The 25,262-nt window shown below is 36.4% G+C and overlaps 2 protein-coding genes across 2 annotated transcripts in view; one reads left to right on the plus strand and one right to left on the minus strand.

Moving 5' to 3' along the window:
- Positions 1-25,262, minus strand: part of LOC129245624 (ribonuclease P protein subunit p25) — a 45,622-nt gene that overhangs the window by 2,816 nt on the left and 17,544 nt on the right. The window contains exons 2-4 of the mRNA XM_054883910.1: positions 4,317-4,468; positions 4,036-4,217; positions 1,777-1,893 (exon numbers count right to left, since the gene is read on the minus strand). Of these exons, the coding sequence (XP_054739885.1) occupies positions 1,777-1,893; positions 4,036-4,217; positions 4,317-4,427 (410 nt within the window). The 5' untranslated portion in view covers positions 4,428-4,468. The remainder of the gene's footprint in view (positions 1-1,776; positions 1,894-4,035; positions 4,218-4,316; positions 4,469-25,262) is intronic.
- LOC129245625 (tyrosine decarboxylase) overlaps positions 13,877-25,262 on the plus strand; it is a 33,682-nt gene continuing 22,296 nt past the window's right edge. The window contains exons 1-2 of the mRNA XM_054883911.1: positions 13,877-13,951; positions 17,522-17,673. Of these exons, the coding sequence (XP_054739886.1) occupies positions 17,544-17,673 (130 nt within the window). The 5' untranslated portion in view covers positions 13,877-13,951; positions 17,522-17,543. The remainder of the gene's footprint in view (positions 13,952-17,521; positions 17,674-25,262) is intronic.

Here is a 25,262-nt window from a genome sequence, read left to right on the forward strand (position 1 = left end):
CGATGTACGATGGAAGAGTCTTGTCGAGGCCCTGTGGTCCCTAGAGGAGTGAACAAGGAAAACAAAAAATGGAATGTTCTTCAACTGACAGCGATGATGAAATGGGACAAATTATTGTGGACAAAATGAAATTACGTGATTCCGAAACTCGTTATTTTTTTATTTAATACGAGGTAGCTCAAGTGAAAACATTTTTAATTTTTGTGATACTTCCGGCCAACAACTAAATCAGCTGTTCGTAAAACTTGCAAATTGTTACTGCTTTTGCGTTGATGTACTTTTTTGATATTTTTCTCTATGAGAGAGAATTCTCGGAAATCATGTTACTGGAAAGTTACCGGATAATTTTTACATGAACAGACCTAATGACACTTTTGAGAAAAAAAACATGTATTTTGAATTTTCTAAACATACGAGATGTGTTCAAAAAGTATCGCGAATTTTGTGTTTTTTCAAAAATTATTTATTTATTCATTAAAATCTATTTTGCCCCCTTCAAAGTAATCCCCATGATATATTATGCACTTGTGCCAACGTTTTTTCCAATCTTCGAAGCACTTTAAAAAATCATTTTTTTATCTTGTTCAGCTCCTCCTTCGATGCCGTCTTTATCTCGTCAATAGTAGCGTAGCGCCGTCCTTCCATGGGCCTCTTCAGTTTCGGGAACAAGAAAAAGTCACAGGGGACCAGATCTGGGGGATATGGTGGTTGTGGCATCACTAGTGTGTTGTTTTTGGCCAAAAAGTCGCGCACAAGCAACGATGTGAGAGCAGGGGCGTTATCGCGATGCAAGAGCCAATATTTGTTCTTCCACAAATCCGGGCGTTTCTGGCGGATTGCTTCGCGCACATTGCGCATAACTTGCAGGTAATATTCCTTATTGACCGTTTTACCCTGTGGCAAGAACTCATGATGCACAACGCCCCTGCAATCGAAGAAAACGGTAAGCAAAACTTTTACATTCGACCGAACTTGGCGCGCTTTTCTCGGTCTTGGTTCGTGCGGCAACTTCCATTGAGATGATTGAGCTTTGGTTTCCACGTCATAACCATAAATCCACGATTGGTCACCAGTCATTACCCTCTGGAACAAATTTTGGTCGTCGCGCAGTCGGTTGAGCAGTTTTGGTGCGAATCTTGCGGCGACCCGTCTCATGCCCAAATCATTGAAAAAAATCAACTTCTCTAACGGTGATTCGACGATTGGCCAATATCATTTTCTTCACTTCATCCATTTTTTCGTCTGTTCTTGAAGTGCTCGGGCGTCCGGCACGCTTTTCGTCGCTCACATCTTCTCGGCCTTCTGAGAATAATTTGTACCATCGATAAACGTTGCTTTGGTCCAAAGTAGCTTCTGGCTGGCCGGCAATGACACAGTCAACATTCGAAATGCATCCGCGCACTTAATTTCGTTTTTCACACAAAATTTGATACAGGTTCTTTGATCCATCTTTTTGAATAGCTAAAAATCGAACACGAGCTGAAACACGTGCAGGCAAAGCAGCTGTCAACAATTAACTGAATATTCAAAATGGCTGAACTCGTCGACATGAGTGAGAGACATGAGTACGAGTACCAACATATCGCCACAAAAAAATCGAAATTCGAATATTCGTAGCCTGCGAAAATTCAAAATTCGTGATACTTTTTGAACACACCTCGTATTCTGAAAACTTTTGGATCAAGGTGGTATGTACATTGATTTGGTATAAATCTAAGTTAGGGCGTTTTTATCTTAAGGTAACGATTTGTATGTCAAAAATTGCATTGCACTTACTCAGTAATGCTCTCATCGATTTCATCCAGCGTCATTAGTATATGCAGGCTAGGCACTTTACGCCTGGCTACAATCGGCTCCAACCCGTCCATCTGCGGCAGCCAGTGTTCTTCGATGCTGAAATATGAAAAAAATGTATGTATGATTAAAAATGTAATTAATGGGTGGTTGAAAGGGGATGGAGATCTCTGAAAGCAATTAGATATTTATGATAGTTAATTTTTTCAAGACAATTGTGCGACTTTGTTTGTTTCCCAACTGGAAGTTGAAGACCACTTCGTGGAAGGAAATTTCAGTCGATAGAGGAGATCAAAGAGAATGCGACGAAGGAGTATGAAGGCCATCCCTTCGTCGGTGCATGGAGGACTGGGTTAAACGTTGGCACGTGTGTGTTGCTTCAGACGGGTCATATTTTGAAGGAGATAAAATAAATTTGCTCAAAATTTAACTCTCCCGCCATTCAATTTCCAAACTCATTGCGGTGTTCACTGGTCACTGGGTGATCGGTACTCATGCGCAGAAACTTGGAATTCTGTACAACCCCTATTGCAGAAGCTGTGGACATCCTGCCGAGAAAGAGACTGTTGAATAGTTTTTTTTTGCAAATGTCCGGTCTGGCTGCTAGGCGCTTGAGATTCCTTAGCGTGCCCTTTGGAGATGGCTCAAAGAAATTCTCCAGCCTAGATCCCTTTTGTCTCCTCCCCTACATCAACAGCACTGGATGGCTGTAGACGGTTCTTTTTCCTAAATTTTTTTTTCGTAGGTAGTTGTCCACATTATGGTATCAAAATGGCACGTAAGTGCTACTTGTAGGGTACCTGGGGTGCTTTTGCCATCTAACCTACCTACCTAACTCTGTTTCGATTTATTTAAACATTCCCGGTACTTTCTGATCATATAATATAATTGGCGCGTACACCCTTTTTGGTTGTTTGGTGTGGTCAATATTAGACCAAAATTGAACAGGGTACAAAACTACATACCCAGGTTCCAAAAACTCTGACTAAAAAGTTTGAAATTTTGATACAAATGTACCGAATTTTAACAAATTTTAATATATGTTTTGCGGCTTGACATCATTGGACTTTTCTCTCTTGGGCAAAGTGAGAAGTATGGCCCGAGACGGTTATAGAGCTGAAGAACGAAATCATACTCGCAAAAACTGATATTGATATAATCGGCCTTATCAACCGCACTGTTAGTTCTACCTTTTCCAAACTAGATAAAGAAGCAAAGCGAGTGAGTCTGGTGGTGAACGAGCACAAAACGAAGTACCTCCTCTCATCAAACAAACAGTCGGCGCACTCGCGTATCGGCACCCACGTCACTGTTGACAGTTATGATGCCGTGGTTGTAAAAGACTTCGTTTAGCTTGGAACCAGCAACACAAATAATAATGTCAGCCTTGAAATCCAACGAAGAATCTCTCTTGCCAACAAGTGCTACTTTGGAGTGAGTAGGCAAGTGAGGAATAAAGTCCTCTCTCGACGAATAAACTAAGTAACACCCATCAAGGCTCTCATCATGCCCGTACGACGCAGAAGTGGGAACGATTGCCATATCCGATGACGGGTCGCTTGGAGTGTTTGAGAGAAAGATTGTGCGGAAGATTTTTGGACCTTTGCACGCTGGTGACGGCGAGTATCATAGGCGGTGGAAAAATGAGCTGTATGAGCTTTTCGACGACATAGATATAGCGCAGCGAACAAAGATCCAGCGGCAACGTTGGCTGGGTCAAGTCGTCCGATTGGATACAAGCGCTCCGGCTCTGAAAGTATTCGATGCGGTACCAGCTAGTGGTAGTAGAGGAAGAGGAAGGCGTCCTCTGCGTTGGAAAGATCTGGTGGAAAAGGAATTGACTTCACTTGGGTTTTTCAACTGGCGCCGGTTAGTACGAGAAATAAACGACTGGCGCCCTTTGTTAAACTCGGCCTAAATCGCCTAAGCAGTTATCGCGTTAATCAAGAAAAAGGAAAATAAATGATATACAGCCCACACTATGCATAAAACAAATGATATGCGAATTTGATATGCACATCGTGTTTTGTAAAAGGAGTCTTAGTGAGCATTTAAAGGATCAGAGAAAAATACCATAGACTAAAATAATGATGAAATAAAAAAAATTAAATACATTAAAATTATTATAAATAAAAAAAAAATTAAATAAAATAATATCCGCGGTCTTATTGAATGACCCTATACATGTATGTAAGCATCAAAAGTTTTTATATTTATGCAAAGCCGGTCACTCTTACTCACGTTATTTGATCCATGCGCGTCAACTGGTTCAATGGATAGCTGCGCTTCAGTATTTCCGCACAAGAAACAGTCTTCACCACACCGCCGCCCGAACCGCTCCAAACCACTGTGCGATATTCACCTTTGTCCAAAGCATTCTTGGCATAGTCGATTACATTGTGTACCTTGGTGCCACCTCTCACCTGCATAAATAATCAGCCGATAAATAAATATGGATACATACAAGCATGCAAGAGCCAGCATTTTTATGGAAATATATTTAGAATAGCGAAAGTACTAACGTGCATCCAGAGAAAGTCCTTTTGTGGCAACTTTGGCAAACAATCATCGAATGGTAAGTCCTCCTTGGTTAGCTCCTGCTCGATATTTTCGCCTTTCCGATAGTGTATCATGTTTTTGTTTTTTGTTTTTTAATAAAATTCACTTTTGAAATCTGCAATGAGAAGTGAAAGATGGTGCAAATAGTTAGTGAGTTGTTTAATGTACTTTCAGTGACGTAAATATGTATAAATTTTTAATTGGTCACTAACGCGCCGAGCAGCGGAGGAGCAAGCAGTAAAGTAAAGAAATTGAATTACTAGCCTGCCCCACTTCGAGGACTTAATTCAACCGCGTGTCCCTGTCACGGGCTGTGTAATCGGAATGTTTTCCATGTTATTTTGCTTAAGGAATTTGCAAAGCAATTTCCAACAACAAATTGGGTTAATAGGGTGAAGGACACTGAAAAGCGAGAAAATGCCTGTTGGCCTGTTGATTCAAATGAACGGAAGAAATAAATATGGAGAAATAAATATAAATGTAAAATATTTGAACGCTTTGCTTTAGGAAATCTCTCAAATGCATATGATTTTATTTGTTCAAGTCTGTTATGAGGAGCTAAAATATTATGCGAAAGACTAAATAACATCGTCCATAAACCGACTGAACTTCATCATTCTAGCTTTGGATCTGGATCAATCTACATATATGATTTTCGAGTCCTCCAATCCCCCAAACGAGCTTTCAGACAAGGTGACTTCGTACTATTCTTAACTTACTCTCTGAAATTAACTCTCCTACTTCAGACAGAAAGAACAGATTTTCCAATTTTTATGTCACAGCAGCTGTAAAAGTTACCAATGACTTGCAGCTGTTCAAATATACAATAGGTTTGCCATTTCGTTTTATTAAAAAATATAATCGAAATTCCTGCTCAGTTGTAAATATCCAGATCAGAATTTTGGCGAAAAAAATCTTCTCACACAACTAAGCAAAGAAAGAGATCTCTTATGCAGTCCCGGTGGTCTAGAATTTTCAAGAAATCGATCTTTTGTTGTTTGATATTTCGAAAGTATAGGCTTTTAAGAATCTACTATGAAATTTTTGGAAGGATATTCCCAGTATTTTCGATTCTACAGCCGTTTTAGCAGGTAGAGTCAGATTCGTCACGCGGCGGCATCAATGGTCGCATTAGCCACTCTCAAAACTTTAAACGCAATCATCTCAGAACTACTTTTTTCGGTCTGGTGTTGTCAAAAGGTGGTGGCACTAGACCAACAACAATGTTCTGCACGTTTCATTGTCAAAGCAAAGTGTTGGGGAAACTAGAAAATAAATAATGAATTCGCCTTGTTTCATTCTGAGCTGACAGCCACATGGACACGGCGAAAGGAAAAAACCAAATCAGCTGATTTACCAAATGAAATTTTAATATGTTGTTCACAACATCAATGGCTATCGCCATACTAGTATCATATTATTATTTTAATTATTTCGTATTTTTTTTATTAAAAAACTGGAAAAAACGATTTTTAGAGGGTCAAATTCAAAACCGCGCCATTCCGTATTTTTTTTTAATTCTAGTAGCGGGACGTAGCTACAGTCATACTGATTAATAATAATTTTTGGTTTTTGTGATTCAGATAAATAGAAGAGCCAAAATGGGCAACACCATCCAGGTCCAATTTTTTGGGAGGGTCAACTTCAGCGGCATTTGTAAAATTATGAAAATTAAAAAAAAAAAATTTTTTCATTTTTGTATATAAAAGAAATTAAAAAAAGCCCAAAAAATTTAAATATCGTTTTTAATTTTTTTTATTGTAAAAAAAAATTTCTGAAAATATCCTAAAATTTCAAACTCTAGACCACCGGGACATTGTGACTGTCTGTACATTTTCTGTTTAGCTTTGCAGTTGTAATCAGAAAGTAGCATATTTTGCCTTTAAACTCTGTGTTTCTTATTGACTACGTAAGGAAACATTTTCGTGTTTTCACAAAGAAAAAACAATCATTGATTGTCCAGATCTACTGGAGCAGATAAGCTTCAATATTTCCCAAAGGGTTTTGCATTAATGTTAATATTTTTAAATCATATTCTTTAAAATGTGCACCTGTAACAGGGTCCCTTAAAAAATTAATAGAACGTTTAATAGTCTCGGTCTCAACTTCGCCCTTCCTAGATCTCTATCTTATCTAAGCTGCACTCAAATTTCTTTGAAGCCATGACTTTAAATACATATTATATTTAAGTCATTTTGTACCTCTAGTCTGTAGGTTTTGTAACAAGTTAAGTTGGGTTCGGTAGAAATGGTTGCCCAGAAAGTGGGCCCACTTGAACGAAGAAGTTTAGTTCATTCTTTGTGATACCATTGCAAGGGGAAAAGAGGTGAAGGAAACCGATAGGATGAAAGGAGAGGGGTGGGGGATTTGAGTATTTGTGGATTACGAACGGTGACTAATTTGCGGCTGTATTCGCCGCTTTATGCTGCTGATGAAATTCATCAGATTTTTGATAGGCGACGTAGAAAAGAAGTAAAAACCAAGGTGCTTAAATTTCAGTCCCGCGAGAGCGGAGCAGCTAAGGAGTAGGTGCGGAGATGATTCCGCCTCATCCCCCTCACAGCTGACGCAAAAAGGACCCGAAGTAATTTCGAGTCTCACGGCATGTATACCCCACGAGGACACCCACAAAATTTCAGAGCTGAGATTTTGTCATCCTCAAAACATCCCTCGAAAAACATCTAATCCACACGTGGCCAGAAGGTTTTCGCAACCTTACACGATCGTATACTTCCCCAGCGCGCTCTGAGTTGGCGCAAAGCCCATCCTTCCAGGAGTAGAGCGTAGGTTGCAAACTGGATCCCGACCCACTCCTTTACCGGGCACACAAGCTTACATATGCCTTGTCTGGCCAGCTCGTCCGCAGATTATCCTTATGTTAAAAAATTCTGATGCAATCGTAAGTGAAACCAGGCATTCCCTGACCAGTTTCGAGTGCACCATAATAGAGCCCAGGGCCCTAATTGCCGCCTGGCTATCGAAGTAAATATTTATAATTCCTAATTCCTTTTTTTCACGAATCGTTTTGATTAAACGCGATTTTCAATAGCCCAAGCCACATTGAACCAAAATTAGCAGTAGAGTAGCTGATTTCATTTCCTTCCACTTCACCATCATTTCGTCGACTTTAAAGCTGCATTTGACAGCACGAAAAGGAGTTACCTATATTCCGCGATGTCTGAATTTGATATCCCCACAAAACTAATACAGCTATGCAAGATGACATTGCTCAACACCAGCAGCGCCGTCAGAATTGGGAAGGACCTCTTCGATTCGTTTGATACCAAACGAGGTTTCAGACAGGGTGACTCGCTGTCGTGTGACTTCTTTCACCTGATGTTGGAGAGGATTGTGCGAGCCGCAGAACTGAATAGCTCAGCACAATTTTTTATAAGAGCGTACAATTGTTGGCGTATGCCGATGATATTGACATCATCGGCCTTAACAACCCCCACTGTTAGTTCTGCCCTTCCCAAAGTGGATAAAGAAGCAAAGCGAATGGGTTTGGTGGTGAACGAGGACAAAACGAAGTACCTCCTGTCTTCAAACAAACAGTCGGCGCACTCGCGTATCGGCACCCAAGTCACTGTTATGATTTCGAGATTGTCAGAGACTTCGTTCATCTAGGAACCAGGATTAACACCGTTAACAATATCAGCCTGTAAATCCAACGTGGAATCTCTCTTGCCAACAAGTGCTGCCTTGGACTAAGTAGGCAACTGAGTAATAAAGTCCTCTCTCGACGAACAAAACTAAAGCTTTATAAGGCTCTTATCATGTCCGTCCTAACGTATGGCGCAGAAGCTTAGACTTTGACAGGCGTCCGTTGGAGTGTTTGAGAGAAAGATTTTGCGGGAGATTTTCGGACCTTTGAACGTTGGTGACGACGAGTATCGCAAGCGATGGAAGAGTGAGCTGTATGAGTTGTATGATTATATGAGCTTTACGGCGACATAGACATGCAGCGAATAAAGATCCAGTGGATACCTTGATCATATCGCCCGTATAGATACGAAAGCTCCGGCTGTGAAAGTATTCGATGCGGTACAAGGTAGTGGTAGCAGAGGAATAGGAAGCTCCTCTGCGTTGGAAAAATCAGGTGGAAAAGGACTTAGCTTCTTTTGGTGTGTACAACTGGCGTCTTAAACTCGGCCAAAATCGCGTATGAGGTTATCGCGCCATATATTTTGTCTCTAAATGGTTAATCTTTATTTATAGATTTGGAAATTCCAGGGACCAGGTTAGCCAGGTTGCTTGTCTAAGACAAACCACCCGGTGGCCCTAAGGCCCATTGTTATACCTGCATTTGATTTCCTTCCCCTAAATAAGTTGCTCAAATGACTTAGATCTTTTTAGGAAGGTAATTAGTCCCTCCAGTGAGACATTTAGCAAATTTCCCAGGTCTTCAAAGAAATAATTGCCAAGATATTTGGCACAGCTGCTTTGAAGTGCAGGACATTCACAGAGGAGCTGTTGTGCTGATTCAATTGCTTCTTCATCGCCCTTCAATTCGATTGCTTCTTCATCAACCCCTGCAGAAGTCATTGTGAGGAACCCCCGTTCTACTGGTTCGGACGCCAATAGCGCAGTGACCCGTTATCACACCCTTGAGGACGCTGGTAGTTGATCTGTTGAATCCAAGCAGATATTTTGCCCTTTTAAGATTCAGTTTTGGTCAGAGCGCTTTGGAGACCCTGCAGTTAGTAGTTCCAGGGGCCAAAAGTATAGCAAGATAATGCATTGCTCTTGTTCTGCTTGCTCTACTGCTATCACTTGTTCAATGTGCCTTGACGAGACTTTAAAAATCTTTTTTTAGTCACATCCAAAACCTTTAAGGGGTTAGAGGTAGTCGAATTTTCATTGCATTTTTGGATTTTTTTTTGCATTTTCTTAAAGTATAATATCTTGAAAATATTATGTGAAAATTTGCAGTGAATCCGACAAATACTTTTTGAGTTATTCAACAATTAACAAAGGGCGCTCGGGAGCAGATAACAAAACTTTAAATGCGTTTTTCTCAAAACTATGTTTTTTGAACTGGTAAACACTGTAACTTAAAACCGCTTGGTAGATTTCAATAAAATTTATACTGTTTTTGAAAAACATAAAAAACATGTGCCTGATTGAAGGATTTTTTTTCAAAAATTTCGATTTTTTTAAACAATTAATTGTCGATTTTTTTCTTGAAAATCTGCCAAAATCGAAACTAATTTCTCTTATCCGATTGATTTTAGATGAATCTCCAAGGACTTGTGATGATCACCGCAAGGGTCTTCTGGAAAAACGGGCTCCACACAAACAGCGATAACTTTTACAATTATTAATTTTTGTTTTTTTGAAATTTTACTAAAGCCATGTCGAAACGGTGTATTAAAGCTTTCTTTTTATTTTTGTAAAATACAGCAATAGACTAGCAAAAATACATTATTGAAAATCATCATTTTTTCGGGCCTCTGGTTACCCCTAACCCCTTAACAAAAGTTACTGCTCTGCTCGGAAGTGGCAGCAAACGCACCCGATATGTAAAAATTATTCATTTCACATCACTTATCAATTATTGAATTAATTGTCGTTCGGAAAATAGATAAAGCGTGTCGTATAATTGGAAAATTTGCAAAATGTTCAACAAGTCCCACTCAATTGAGCCTGCGTTAATGAAATTTCGCGCACAAAGTTCGAGTGTTTAGCGCTGGAAACTGGCATTCAATTTAATTTCTTTCGTTTGCAAAAGTACACACTCATTAACACTTACATGCGTGTACGTACACGCACGTGTGTGTGTGTGTGTGCGTGTGCCTATATTTGCGTGAGCAACGCCCACACGTTCGCCGCATTTCAAGAATTGATGTGTACGTTGTGCGTTGGCAATGGCAATAAGGGCATGCCAGACGCACACATTCCCGCACTTAAATGAGTTGTAAGCGATGGCAAAAACAACAGCAGCAAGGCGAGCAGCAGCTGATAGGAATGCCTGAGCAGAATGCATTGAAATTCCTTGATATCAATAACGCGTCGCTAGCACTCATCCAACAAAACAACAAAACAATACTAAGCTGTCCCGTTCCTCTCTCAGTCAATTTGCCGCCAAATAAACTAAATAGTCCATAGTCAAGTCTTGGTTAACAATAACTTCAATACAGCAACCGCAACCAGCAAAGCCATCGATGCCACGTACAATAATTCAATTTACGACAATTTATTAATAAGAAACTGGAAAAGTAGCGGCAAGTGAAGGCAGTTAAAAAGAAATTTAATGAGTGTGAATGAGATGAATGCCTGAGGCTGTCAATGCCACAAGCGCTTGTGGGCGTCTACTCAGCAGTAGCTGACTACTTTCCTCATGCCGATGATTCACTTTTATTTTTTTTTGGCCCTCATCCTTGCGAGTTAAACGCATGTGCACTACATGTACCGTTATGCTTTTGCGTATGTTTGTATGTGTGCAAACACATACTGCCCAAACGGCGAGGAATGATCCCGTTTCAATTGCGCATGCATACATTTCTTGGCAGGAATTTATTAGGAATTCAAGCAGCCCAACTACTTTGTCGCCTCGGCGTTGGCGTTGGCGTTCGATATGCGTGCCGCATATTAAGTGGTTGTTATCAACGATGAATTTTTCGATGTTTTGAGCGCCACTTATGCAAAAAGTGTTCTTCATTTTGGTTTGGGTGTTGAAAATTATGAAAAAATAACCGATTAAATGCACAAAAAAATGTTTCACGGTGCACCGCACACAGTGGGACCTCATAAAATATGTATTTTACTTTGAGATATGCTGATGAGGATTCGATGCTTAGTGTTTTACTCTTCTTCAGGTAGAGGGTTAATGTTTTACAGTTAGTAAAAAATTATTTATGATGTGGATGAGTGCTAATTAGTCTTTTGCTACCTTGACAAATAACAAGTATTCCTAATGGAAGTCAAATGTTGGCCATTAAACCAGAGGAATCGTAACTAATTTCAAGCAATTCGGAAGAGTTTTTGACAGTAGATATCTGTGATAAGATTCATTGCCCACTTTCCATCTGCAGATTGGCGGAAAAAATCTTAAATTTATAGATTGGGATATTTGATTGCAAAACATCAACTTTTTAAATGCTCGAATTTGTTTTTAATGGAAGAAAACACTCAACACCTCGGCAAAAAAAAAGGTCAAAAATCAACGCGATAAAACTAGATATAGAAAATTTTTCTAAAAATTTTGAATAAAAAGTATGAAATTTTGATGGAAATTTGTTGAAATTTTGATGGAAAATTGTTGAAATTTTGTTTCTTTTTCAACTTCGATTTATATGGTGGAGGAGAACAGGAACTGACTAAAAAGTATGAAATTTGTATGGAAACCTGTTGAAATTTTTGTTTCAAAAGTTTGATTTATATGGTTTTTGAAAAAGAATATACTAATTTTTTGTAAAAAAAAATTTAAAATTAAATATAAAACTAGATACTCGAAAATTTTCAAAAAATTTAGACTAAACAGTATGAAATTTTGATGGAAATTTGTTGAACTTTTTTTTTAAACTTCGATTTATATGGTTTCTATAGGAGATCAGACCATATTTTTGTAAAAAAAAAAAATGAATTAAATATAAAACTAAAAAATTTCTCTAAAATTCTGACTAAAAAGTATGAAATTTTTATCGAAACCTGTTGAAATTTTTATTTCAAAAGTTTGATTATTTATTGTTTTGAAAGAGAATATACTAATTTTTCGTGAAAAATTTTTGTAATAAATATAAAGTTTTTCCAAAAATTTAGACTAAAAAGTATGAAATTTCAATGGAAATTTGTTGATTTTGTTTTTTTTAATCGTCGATTTATATGGTTTTTATAGGAATAGACTATATTTTCGTAAAAAAAATTAAAATTAAATATAAACATACTCGAAATTTTTCTAAAATTCTCACTAAAAAGTATGAAATTTTTATGTAAACCTGTTGAAACTTTTTTTCAAAAGTTTGATTTATATGGTTTTTATAGAAGAGACCATATTTGCGTATAAAAAAAAATGTTTAATTAAATATAAGAAGTATGAAATTTTAATGGAAATCTGTTGAAATTTTTTTCCGGAACTTTGATTTATATGGTTTTTGAATTTTTCGTAAAATTTTTTTTTTTTAATTAAATATAAAACTAGATACTTCAAATTTTTCGAAAATCAGTGACTAAAAAGTATGAAATTTTGATGGAAATTGGTTGAATTTTTTTGTAACTTTGATGTATATGGTTTTTGTATTGAAAGTGGCCAATTTTTCGTATAAAAATTATTAAAATTAAATTAGAAACAAACCAATTATCGAAATTTTCCATGAGTACAGGTGCTTTACAGGTCATTGGTACGCCACAAATAAGAGGATGAATTTGGACAAACAACCACAAAAGCGTGTAAGCGGCTGTAATATAATATTATATATATCTAATATATATATATGTGTATATTTACATATGTATATATATAAGTATATATATGAAACAAATGTATATCTATTTTAAAAAAATATACAGTTACAGGTCGTAAAAAGATAGGGTCATAATTACGACTAATTTCAAAGACTACATTAAAACAACGCACAGAGGCGTATACGTAACATTTTCACTATTAATCAATCTTTGAGCACACAAATGCATAGCTGAGCCTACATATGTGTACATGCAAATATTTATTCATATTTAATAGAGTACAATACGTCTTTTAGCGCATTGCGACCATAATTTTTATATTTCTATTCGATTTATTCTCACACTAATCTTGCGACTTATAAGTAAAATCTTTCAATTACTTCAGTAATCTCAAACGACCTTCAATATCTACAAATTACATAGATGATAGAATGATAGATAGATAAAGAGATAGAATAACGGCTACCCATTCGCGAACCTCATAAAAAGAGTATCCTCTAAACTCTGTGGAAGAAACCGAAAGAAAGGTAAAGTATTATGCGTTTCTAGTGCATATTCTCACGTATTCATATTTAAATGTTTGAAACTTTAATGGTGACCGTTTTTAAAACTACGTCATCCTCTCTACAACAACACTGTCATCATAATCTTTGTCTATAGCGGCTGTGGAGAAAGCGTACGAAATCAACTTTGATAACAGCAAATTTACGCAGAGGTATGTATGCCTGCACACACATGCACACACAAATCTACGTAAATATATACAAATACACAGGAATGCTGCCGCACGAGTCCAATGGCACTCTCCACAAATATAGTACATACACACATATATTAAATGTAGGTGTGCGTATACACAAATAACTAACTTTAGAGAATGATGACTGTAGTGGAACAAATATTTTACTTATTTTACAACAATGCACACCCCTTGCGCGCTCTTCGGGGCGAAATTCACCGATTCATCTATTTGCACTCCTTTAATAATTGCTGGAATTGTATGAAGTTGTTGTGGGCGGGGTGGATGCTGATATGGTGAACAAGTCAAATGACAACTGGCAGACCGAGGTTATGTCATGGACAAATCCCAAATGAAAGATCAGTTACGTTTGTGGTAGCGGTTCGAGCGGTTCTAAGAAAATCCTTTAAGCGTAGGGGCAGAGTGACTGCTAAAAGAAAAATAGTGAGTGCTAATGTAAGTGCTAATGGGGTTTTTTTATAACTAGTGGAGTGAAAAAGAAATTGTATTTAGAAATTAAAATTGTATTACCATTACAACAATATAAAAAAATGGTTAAAGGTGTTGAAAAAAAGAAAAAACATAAATAAACAAAATAAATAAAATAGTAATACCGAAATGAGCAAAGAAGTGAAAAAGTTTGCGGAGGATAAAAAAAAAATAAAAAGAACAATAATTTCTGTTATAAAAACACGCTGAGAAGATTTGTGAAACAAAAAATTAATTACTTCATTCAATAAATTAAATTAAAAAGACAATAAAGTAAAGTAAATAAAATCAAGTATGAGAAAATATAATAAAATAAAATAAACTCAAATAAAATAAAACAAAACAAAACAAAATTTAAAAAATAAAATATTGAAGCATTTTTGGAGTCACTGAATACAATTCTCCTGTCAGAGTTTAAAAATTCAAAATAGCGAAAGAAAAGGTGTAGCTGAACCAATTTTTGCTTGAACCCTGTTTTTCACGAGTGTTCGACGTGCCTAATTGCGAGTTAGAAAATTAAAAATTGCGATTCAAATTTGGAGGACGATTTTTTAAATTCAAAATTTTTGATTAGGTATTTCTGGCATGTCTTTAAAACTTTTTCTGAATTTCTGACGTCATTAATATAGAATTTTGTTAGAAATTTTTAGGGGAAATTGGAAACCATGCATAGAAAAATTAATTTTAATATTTTTGCCAGTTTTTAGTCTATTATTTTTCAAATATTTATAATGTTAAAATTAATATTTTTCAAGAAAAAGCAGCATCAAATGCTAAGGCTTACAATTTAGTGTAAAATGAAGAAAAATATAAAAAAGGAAAAAAATTATATACATAAATAATAAAATAAAATGCAATAAAAAACAAAATAAAATAAAATGAAGAAAATTATAGAAAAACAAAAAAATAAATAAAAAATATAGAACAAAAATTATATAAATAATAATAAAATAAAATGAAATAAAAACTAAAATAAAATAAAGTGAGAAAAATAAAAATAAACTAAAAAAATAAAATGTTATAAAAAGTAAAATAAAATAACATGAAATAACAAGTAGAAAATTACAAAAAATAATAATAATATGAATATAATAATATAATAAAATAACAAATAAAACAAAATAAAATGAAGAAAATTACAGAAAAACAAATAAATTCATTAAAAAATAGTATAAATAAAAACTAAACTAAAAAAATAAAATGAAATAAAAAGTAAAAATAATATGAAGAAAATTATAGAAAAATAAATAAATAAATGGAAAAATAAAAATAGATAAAAAATAAAATAAAAATAAATGAGCTAATAAATAACAAAATTAAAAAGAAAAAAATAATAAAGTGAACAAAAAATAAAAGAATATAAAATGAAGTAAAAAGTAAAACCAAATAAAAGAGAGGAAAAAATATAAATATAAAATAAAAGAGTATAAAAAGAAAAAAAAAAATGTATACAAAAAATAAATAAAATAAAGTAAAACAAAACAAAAAATAATATAAAATAAAGAAAATTATAGAAAAAAATAATATAAATAAAAAATAAACTAAAAAAATAAAATGAAATAAAAAGTAAAATAAAATGAAGAAAATTATGGAAAAATAAACAAATAAAGAAAAAAATCAAAAAGATAAGAAATAAAAGAAAAATAAATGAGATAATAAATAAAAAATTTAAAAACAAAAAATAGTAATATCAACAAAAATCATGGATCGAGAATTTCACAGCATTGCTGATCGGAGGTGGCGAGTGGAAGTCTTTCGAAGCACGAACTAAGGCATATAATATCTCTTAGCACCGGCCACTGCCTTTTGGGTACTCACGCACGTCGGCTCGTGGTTCCTCAAAACGACCTGTGCAGATACTTCGAGGTCGAAGATGAGGAAGTATCGAGCAGACCTTTGCTGTGCAGTTGTTCCGGTCTAGCCAGAAATCGACTCGCTCTTCTAGGCTCTCCAACAATTGACAATCTTTCAGCACTCTCGGACCTGAAAATCGAATCTCTCATCAAATTCTCGAAACGAATTAATATCTTTGACCAAAATCTACAATAAAAATCTCGGTTAGGTGGGGAAATCATTTAAAATAATGAGCTCTAGGGCAACACAATGGACCCAACCTGCGGTCTATATGGCACTCCGATGCGGGGTCACCCTTAAACCAACCAACCAACCAACGAAAAATATTATATAACAATATAAAATGAAGTAAAAACTAAAATCAAATAAAATAGAGGGGAAAAAATATATAAATAAAAATAAAAATTAAAGAATATAAAAAGAGAAAAAATAATAATGAGAACAAAAAATTAATAAAATAAAATAAAGAAAATTATAGGTAAATAAATAAATAAATAAAAAAATAGTATAAATAAAAAATAAACCAAAGAAATACAATGAAAAAATAAAATAAAATGAAGAAAAATATAACAAACAAAAACATAAATAAAGAAAAAATAAAATAAAATGAAATGAAATAATAAATAAATAATATAAAAAAGTAATGTGAATAAAATATAAAATAATATAAAAAATAAAAATAAAAATAAAAAAAAAACAAGTAAAAAAAAATTAAATAAATAAAAAATTAAATAAATCGAATCGTGTTGAAATTCTAAATTCAGTTATGCGCAAACACTTGGCTCCCGTTATCTATTAAATCGAAATAAACTAAACTTGTAACTATAAAATGTTTGCCTTGTGTATACACACCGTTACAAAATTATAAAACCGCCACATATTGACAAGTTTTGGCTATTCATTGATTTTTTAATTTCAATTTCAATTATTTTTTCTTTTCATTCTATAGCAAAGGCCACCAAACTTTGTGCAATATTTATGAAAATTCTATATATTTTCATAAAAATTCGATAATGCATAAAAATTTCAAACTCTTCAATCAGGGTTTTTTAACAAAACTTGTGCACGCAGTTTTATAGCCCATTTAATTTTAATATTATATAATAAAAAGCAAGTTTGAAGGGGCCCTTATGCGCATTTTTATATGGGGAAAATGCGCAACACCGTCGGTGGAAAATATTATAAAAATACACGCTATTTTTTAAAAACTTCAAACAAGCACTTTATTTAATTACTAAAATTATTCACTAAAATTTAAAAGGCTTCAAAACTGCTTACCAGAAATTTTACTATAAATTCTAATTGAAAAACGTGGAATTGTGATGAAAAGTTTTTGGAATTTTTGTATAAAGTTTGAAGCTTGAATTTATATGGTTTTTGTTAGACAATAAGCTGCACTTTTATAAAAAAAAAACAAAATAGTCAACATAATAATGAAAAAAACTAATAGTCAAAATTGGGCAAAATATTAAAGTGCTATATTTTGTCCGAATATTCTAGAAAAAGACAAAAATCCTCAGCTGGTATTAATAAACTAAAAACAAACACAAAATTTAAATAAAATTAAAATTAAAAATCTAATTTTTACCCAAAAATAATGGATTTATATTTTCTCAAACTAATAAATATCTTGGTTTGTATTAATTATTGTATTTTTGCTCATCTCAAATTTGGACTGCTCAGCACCGTCACCCCAAAAGGAATCATGGATAGCGACGCATTTCGTAAACGTGGCAATGAGATGGTGGAATACATTTGCAACTACATGGAAACGCTGAATGATCGACGCGTAACACCCAGTGTCGAGCCTGGCTATCTGCGGCATTTAATACCCTGTAAGTCCCGAATATTTTATTATGTTGAGAAATTAAAGTTGCAGTCTCAGAGTCAACTCTGTCAAAACGGAGTTGATGCTATTCACCAGGAAATACAAGCCTCTACCTTTTAAGCTTCCAAGACTAAACAGTTGCCGAGTTTGGTGGGTAGCTCTTTAGAAGGGCTACAACACCACTAAACTAGAGAGAATGCAGAGAATTGTATGTGTGGGCATCACTGGTGCTTATGTCCTACTGCTGCCCTCAACGTCATTCTGCACTTACTTCCCGTGGACCTTCAAGTTACTATAAATCCATTGCTGCTCAGAGCGCTATTGGGTTGAAGGAGATTGGCCTCTGGAGGCAACTTCTTGTAGGACATAGTAGCATCTTGAAGCAGATCTCCCGTTCCTTCTCTGTACTACGTACTGATCTTTCCATCCGCAAACTGGGTTTGCTAGGGCTATCTTTCCGAGCAGGCAAGAAGGGAAGGAGAGGAGAGTCAGCACGGATATAGGTACCTCTGTTTTCACTCATGAATCCAAGATGGAATCTGGAGTGGGAGCGGGGTTTTCTCTAAATGAGCCAATATTTTGGTCTCGTTTAAACTGACGAAAAAGAGCAGTGTTCAAGTAGAGGTCTTCGCGATCCTGCAAGCATGCAAAATGCATTACAGACAGTAATATTTTTTCCGATAGTCAAGCTGCAATCAAGGCTCTGCCGTCGCCGTATTGCAGCTCTCTTCTGGTAAACTCCTGTAAGGGGTGGCGAATACATTTTCTATCCTATACCAAAAGAGATTTTAGTCTTTCTGTACACACAGGTTCGTAAAACAGTTGTATGGTGGAAAAGAATGAGGTAGTAGTGTCGGAAGAGTTTTATGCTCTATCAGGAGTTAGACAGGGGTGTTTGCTGTCCCCGCTTTTATTTGTATTATATTTAAATGGCATACATGAAGAGTTAGGAGGTGATGTACAGGGCCCGCCATCTATCGTTACGGATTTGAACTAGGTATTATTTGAAGAATGGTAACACTTAGCTGTCATCCGATTTGACAGAAAATTAGTTTTATTCTTCCGCTAAACGAAAATGGTTGTGTATACGCTCAAAGGACCGACCACCCAATGCGTTTTCGCTTCGCTTCATGGGCTTGGGATCGACTTGAAGAAGATGAAGACTTTTACCGAAAAATCATCTTTTCGGATGAAGCTCATTTCCATCTCGGCGGGTATGTTAACAAGCAAAATTGCCGCATTTGCGGCTCAGAAAACCCGCACGCACTCGAAGAAAAGCCGATGCATTCACAACGAGTAACTGTTTGGTGCGGATTTTGGTCGAGAGGCATCATTGGTCCATTTTTCTTCGAAAATGAGCGAGGAGTGGCCGTAACCGTCAATGGAGAGCGTTGCCCGGCCATGTTGAACGAATTTTTGTTCCGAGAAATTGAAGAGGCGGATATTGGTGGCATTTGGTTCCAACAAGATGGCGCTACTTGCCCCACAGCGAATGCTAAGATCAGTCTTTTGCGCACGGTCTTCGAAGATCGCATTATCAGCCGAAATTCTGATATCGTTTGGCCGCCTCGGAGCTGCGATTTGACGCCGTTGGAGTGCCGTCAAAGACCAGTATTATGCCAACAAACCAGCAACAATTGATGCACTGAAGACCAACATACGCGATGTCATAGCTGAAATACAGCCGCATACAATCGAAAATGTGTTGAAAAATTGGACCGATCGTATGGGATGGTGCATGGCTAGCCGAGGCAGCCATATGAATGAAATTGTGTTCCAGCATTATCCGGAAGGATTGTACTTCAAAATAAAAAAAACAGTTTGGAAAAATATTAAGCAGTTTCTTTTTTATAGCATTTTTAATTCCGTAAAGTTATATGGCGGACCCTTTATATATGGATGATATGAATATTAGAGTGCTGTGATATTCAGATGCCATTGCTGTGCTTTTTATCTCCTCAACCGTTGTGGATTTGGGCGTTGGAGAAATACCATAGGCAATTTACCAACGTCCTGAGTACTTAAGACTGAAATCTAAGTAGGATTTCGAAATTTGAGTTAGCTGCAGTACCCCATAGCTGGATACCGTAGATCGAAATGGGTTTGAAAATGGTCTCATACAAGAGAATTTTGTTATGTAGCGAAAATTGGTATTTTTGGTTTAGTAACCAGCGGAGAGAAGTAAGCCCAAAGTTTTTTCGTTTGGTGAGGATGTGAGTTTTCCAAGTGAGTTTTGAGTCCATATGGATGCCCAATTATTAGATCCGTTCAATTGTGAGATGTCGATACCACTGAGCTTTACTGGGCGACACGACACTTCACGTCTGGTTGTAAATGTTACTCGAACCGATTTTGTTTCATTTGCTTTAGTAATTCGCTAATTTCGTAGTCATTGGGTAATAGCAGCGAAACCTTTCTGCAATTTTAAAAATGCTTTGTTCGCGACTTTATCTACAGCTACGGCAGTTATATCAGCGGCAAATATTCCGATTAGGGCACCTAATGAGGCAGGCAGATAATGCTTGAATACCAAGTTTGATACCGGATCTGAGACGGAGCCTTGAGGCACAGCAGCATTTATTTTGTAGAGATTGGTTACTTCACTGCCCTGGTCGAAAGTAAGAAAGTCGATCGGAAAGATACGAAAGTCGGTCGGCAAGGTACGAGTTTATAACGTCATATATAATATTGGGTATGGGAATAAGATCCGTTCTTTCTTAGCCAAAGTTACGAATTATTTAAACAATTAAGTAATACCTGATATTATGTGAAGTATATGCCACTGGAAGCTATAACTTCACTCCATCTTTTAGGCAGCATATAGATTCCTTTGACGAAAAATTCGAGTTATTTTGCCTTCATCCATTCATTGAGCCAGTTTGCGATGCTCTCGTAAGAAGTCAAACGCTCTCCAATAAGGGCTGACTGCATTGATCGGAACAGATTGTAATCCGAAGGTGCAATGTCTGGGGAATACGGCGGGTGGGGCAAGATTTTCCAATTCAGTCCCTCTAAATATTTCTAGACCGATTTAGCAACGTGGGGCCTGGCGTGGTCCCATTCCGACCGCAATTCTTTGAGAGCTCGATTCATTAGCAGTCGGTAACGATCGCCAGTGATGGTGTCAGATGGTTTCAGGAGTTCGTAATAGATGACATCCTACTAATCCCACCAGATGCACAACATAACCGTTGAAGCATGAATATTTTTTTCGCTGTCGATGGACCTGGTGCATCTGGCAGGCTCCAACATTTTCGACGCTTGGAGTTACTATAATAGATCCATTTTTCATCGCCAGTGACCTTTTCTTTTCTGCTCTTCAATAAGCATCTCACACCTCACCAAATCGCTTTCGACATCCCCCTCTCCTTGAATTGATGTGGCACCCAGTTACCTGCTTTCTGCACCATTCCCATCGCGTGTAAACGTTTGCCGACGGTTGATCTGTTAACATCCAACTCTTGAGACATATCATCAAGGGTTCGAGATGCCTCTTCATCCAATAATTGTTATAGTTGAGTATCGTCGAATTTTTTCGGTGCGCCTTCGCGTTATTTACCGCTCACGTTGAAATTGCCACTTTGGAAGCGTCGAAACCACCCTTTATAAGTTGTATTTGATGGAGCGTGATTACCGTAAATATTGATCAATAAACGACACGTTTCAGCCGCACTTTTCTTTAAAAGGTAATAATGAAGCCTGACTTCCCGCAAATGCTATATTTCGGGACGCACGTAGACATTTTTGGTGTCTGATAAAAAAGGATCTTTACGCTTCAAACGAATGTCAACTACTGCGATCGAGACCACACATATACAACTTCAAATCACTCGTATATTACTAGAGCGAACACAAAAATAGTATCAGGAGCGACACCTCTTTTACGAGCCCGAAAACTTATTCCCACACCCATAACAGTGTATGGGACAGACAATTTGAAGCTATTTCGTCTCACAAATGTTAATCATTTTAGGCTAATGCCGAGCAAGCTTTCGGAATATATGCCTAATATGCCTATTAAAAGAAAAAATACTCGAAAAAACTACGCATAAATATTTAATTTCATCTAAACTTTGTAACAAAGATTGAAAAATCTTATAAGCCGTCGACTAGGTATTATGAGATTTCATATACCTAACTCTAAAGCACTTTGTGATGCTTAAGGCAAGTCGAATGAGTTGGTGCACGGCTACCATTCGGTAGAGCCCTGATTCGAAACCTCCGGCATGAAACAACAAATAATAAAAAAAGTTTTTTCTAAAAGCAGTCGCCCCTCGACAGGCAATGACAAACCTCCGAGTGTATTTCTGTCACGGAAAAGCTCTTGAACAAAAATAATGTTAATATCGTTCCGCAAGCACCGTATTCGCCTGATATGGCTCCGTGTGACTTTTTTCTGTTTCCCAAGCTCAAGTTGCCACTCCGTGGAAAACATTTTGAGACAATTGAAGTCATAAAAGAGAATTCGAAGAACACACTCGAGCTTGACTTGTTTACAGTAGCACAGAAACCAAACTATGTGACATATCACGCTGAAATTTGCCATGTAAGCTTATAACAGTCCTACCAAAAAACAAAAAATTTATTTTTGCCATATGTCATCCGCGGACCGTTTTATTGATAACGTCTCATTCATATTTGAGTAGAAGTTAAAAATATATCTTGTTGAAAAGGCAATAGTTGATTTTGATCAATTTTCATATTATTTTTTAGTTTTCTTATACGCCGCCGATTGTTTATGTATACATTTTACACCACCCAATTAATTTGGCACTACATTTCTACCATATTTAAATTTATCGAGTAGTAATTTATTTATATTAATTGAGTAATAAATAACTCCCTGTTAAAAAATCTTCAGCTGAGGAATTAAAAACAATTTTTTTCTGCATCCAAACGCGTTTACGGGGGTAAATGAAATTTTCTTAAGATCTATAAATTCTCACCTACCAAGAAATTTATGTTTTCTATTCTTTGAGTAATTTATTGAAATAACAAAATGAAATAACTTTTTAATGCCTAGGGCTTCAAATTACTTTTCTGATACATATAATTGGCGCTTGCACCCATTTTTCGGTGTTTGGCCAAGTTCCTCCTCCTGCTTGTGGTGTGCGCTTTTGATGTTGTTCCACAAATGGAGGGACCTACAGTTTCAAGCCGACTCCGAACGGCAGATATTTTTGCCCCCTTTTTCGCTAAAGTTTCTAAATTCGCTAAATTTCATTCCCATCGAGCCCCTCATGTCCCGGAACCCACATAAAGGTAACAAAGTTTCTTGATGCTAGGGTATTGGGGATTTTAAAACATTCCCCGACCGACCTTGATTAGAATGAGAAGCTATCCAGCGATTTTAGAGCTGCATGACTGTCAGAGAGAATGGTAATATTACAAATTCTTTAACACACAGCTCTAAGGCGTCGACCTCCGCCTGGAAAATGGAAGTAATTCCAATTGCTTTTTTGAAATGTGGCGCGACAATTCCAGTCCCAGCACTACCGTCTTCCATTTTGGACCCATCAGTAAAGCACAACTATGCCCTTTTTTTTTAGAATATTTCATTGTTTCTCCACGCTGAGCGGCCACTTATGACCACTTTGAATTTCTTGGGGAATTCTAGTTTCCTTTCCATCTTGTCGTGGACTGTCAGGCACGGAGAGTTGAGAGTTTAGGATTGAAGCCAGAATCCGTACATGTCCTGTAAAATTGTCCTCTTTGAGATGGAATAGATAAGGAAGCCTTAGCCCTGCACTGATTGCCGCCTTCTCTTTGGCTACAAGATATAGTGAGTGAAAGTTATAAGGTGGCGCAAAATTAATCACCCTATCGGAAGATTTATAATTTTTGCAAATGGCGTCGTATGCCTGTCATATTCGACACTTGTGAAGTAGACAGCTGCAGTGTACAAACAGACAAGCAATGGAGCGCGTAAAAGTCAAAATAAAGATTTCGATCACTCAAAATATTCTTTTTTTAATTTTTTTTTAATTTTACCCGATGATTAATTTTCATAAAATAAAAAAGATTACTTAAATAAATATTTGGTAAAATACCTGCCTTCTTATTTTCAATAACCCATCAGAAAAAATAGTGAAAAATGATAGCCCAAGGTTTCAAAAATGTTCCTATTTTGTCGCACTGTGTTTTTTGTATTTGAAAAACACAAAATATTCGAAACCCTGAGACGAGTGTTGCAATATCGATGGTGCTTTTACTTCCTTATTTATTTATCGATCTTCAGCTGAAGGGCTGATGTCACTTCGGATGTGTTTATAAAAAAACTAAGATTGTGTTGGTGAAATACGAAAAAAATCAACCAATTACACTTCCTTGCCAGCTGAACAACGACTGAGTGGACGAGCGTGTGAATATGTAATATACATACATGTGAAATGATCGTGCCGAATTCGGCAGAATCTCCGAAGTGACGTGGCAGCCGAAGTTCCCCTTACAATTTTTTCCCCCATAATTAAAGAGCAAAACCCCTTGCCGTGCTTCAACGAGTCTGACTCGTGATGAAAATTTTGGCCTAAACATGAATATGACGAGCCAGACTCGTAAATAGATCGTCGGGCTAAAAGTAAATGTCACGATCCGAGGTCGTGCACAGATAGTCGGATCAATCCTGGGTCATGATTGAATGTTAGTTTCTAACTGTACGCCACCAGAGTTAGTCACGAGTCTCATAATTGCTGTTACAAAGTAGCTTATAAAGGGTGGTTAAGTTTCAAGGGCCGGTGTTGATTTTGAATAAAATACAACTTTTTAAAGAAATTATTGTCATTTCTCTTTATTATGATAATACTGGTATGGCTCAATTACGTATGGAATAAAATATTGGCCAAATGGCCGTCGCCTCGGCCTCGGCGGCATACCTCCATCCGATGGTCCAAATTTTTGATGACCCACTCTTTGTGGGTGCATTGGTTTTTCGGCAATCACTCTTGGATTATCATTCGCCCAAATGCGGCAATTCTACTTATTGACGAATCCACTGAGGTGAAAATGTGCCTCATCACTGAAGATGAAGTGCGCGATATGCATTTTAATTTTAACGCCCGTTTTCATAATAAGCCTGAATAACTTTAACGCGTTGCTCGATTATGTATCTTTCCATGGCTTGAATTGAGTTAGTCTGAAATTGAAAAATGTCAAATGAAGAGCTGAAAAAAAAGTTGATATTTTGGTGTGGTTCACATTCAACATCGGCCCTTGAAATTTAACCACCCTTTATTATTCTGATCTGCTTACCACGCGTTGACGCGTAACATTTGCGCCCGAAATTCGTCGTCGTCGATGGCACGGCAAGGGGTTAATTAAGGTCCATGCAAATAAGCATGAATTTTGTCTCAACATCCATGAATTTCATTAACGATGTGAATGTGCCTACGACCTAGCAAAGCTCGGATTTTTAATGAGTCCGAAATTTACCTTTACTTAAAATTTGTCAACCCATTTCGAGTAGATTTGCGGAAAGTCTCTGAAACCAATTCAGTCAACCCCTTCCTGCCATCCCAGATCAGAGAAATGTTACCATGTACACCGAAGAGATTAGATCTCCTCCTTACAGGAGTTGAACAGTATGGAACTGCACTATGA

This window comes from Anastrepha obliqua, chromosome 4 (genome assembly GCF_027943255.1).
Source record: "Anastrepha obliqua isolate idAnaObli1 chromosome 4, idAnaObli1_1.0, whole genome shotgun sequence".
Classification (NCBI taxonomy): Eukaryota; Metazoa; Arthropoda; class Insecta; order Diptera; family Tephritidae; genus Anastrepha; species Anastrepha obliqua.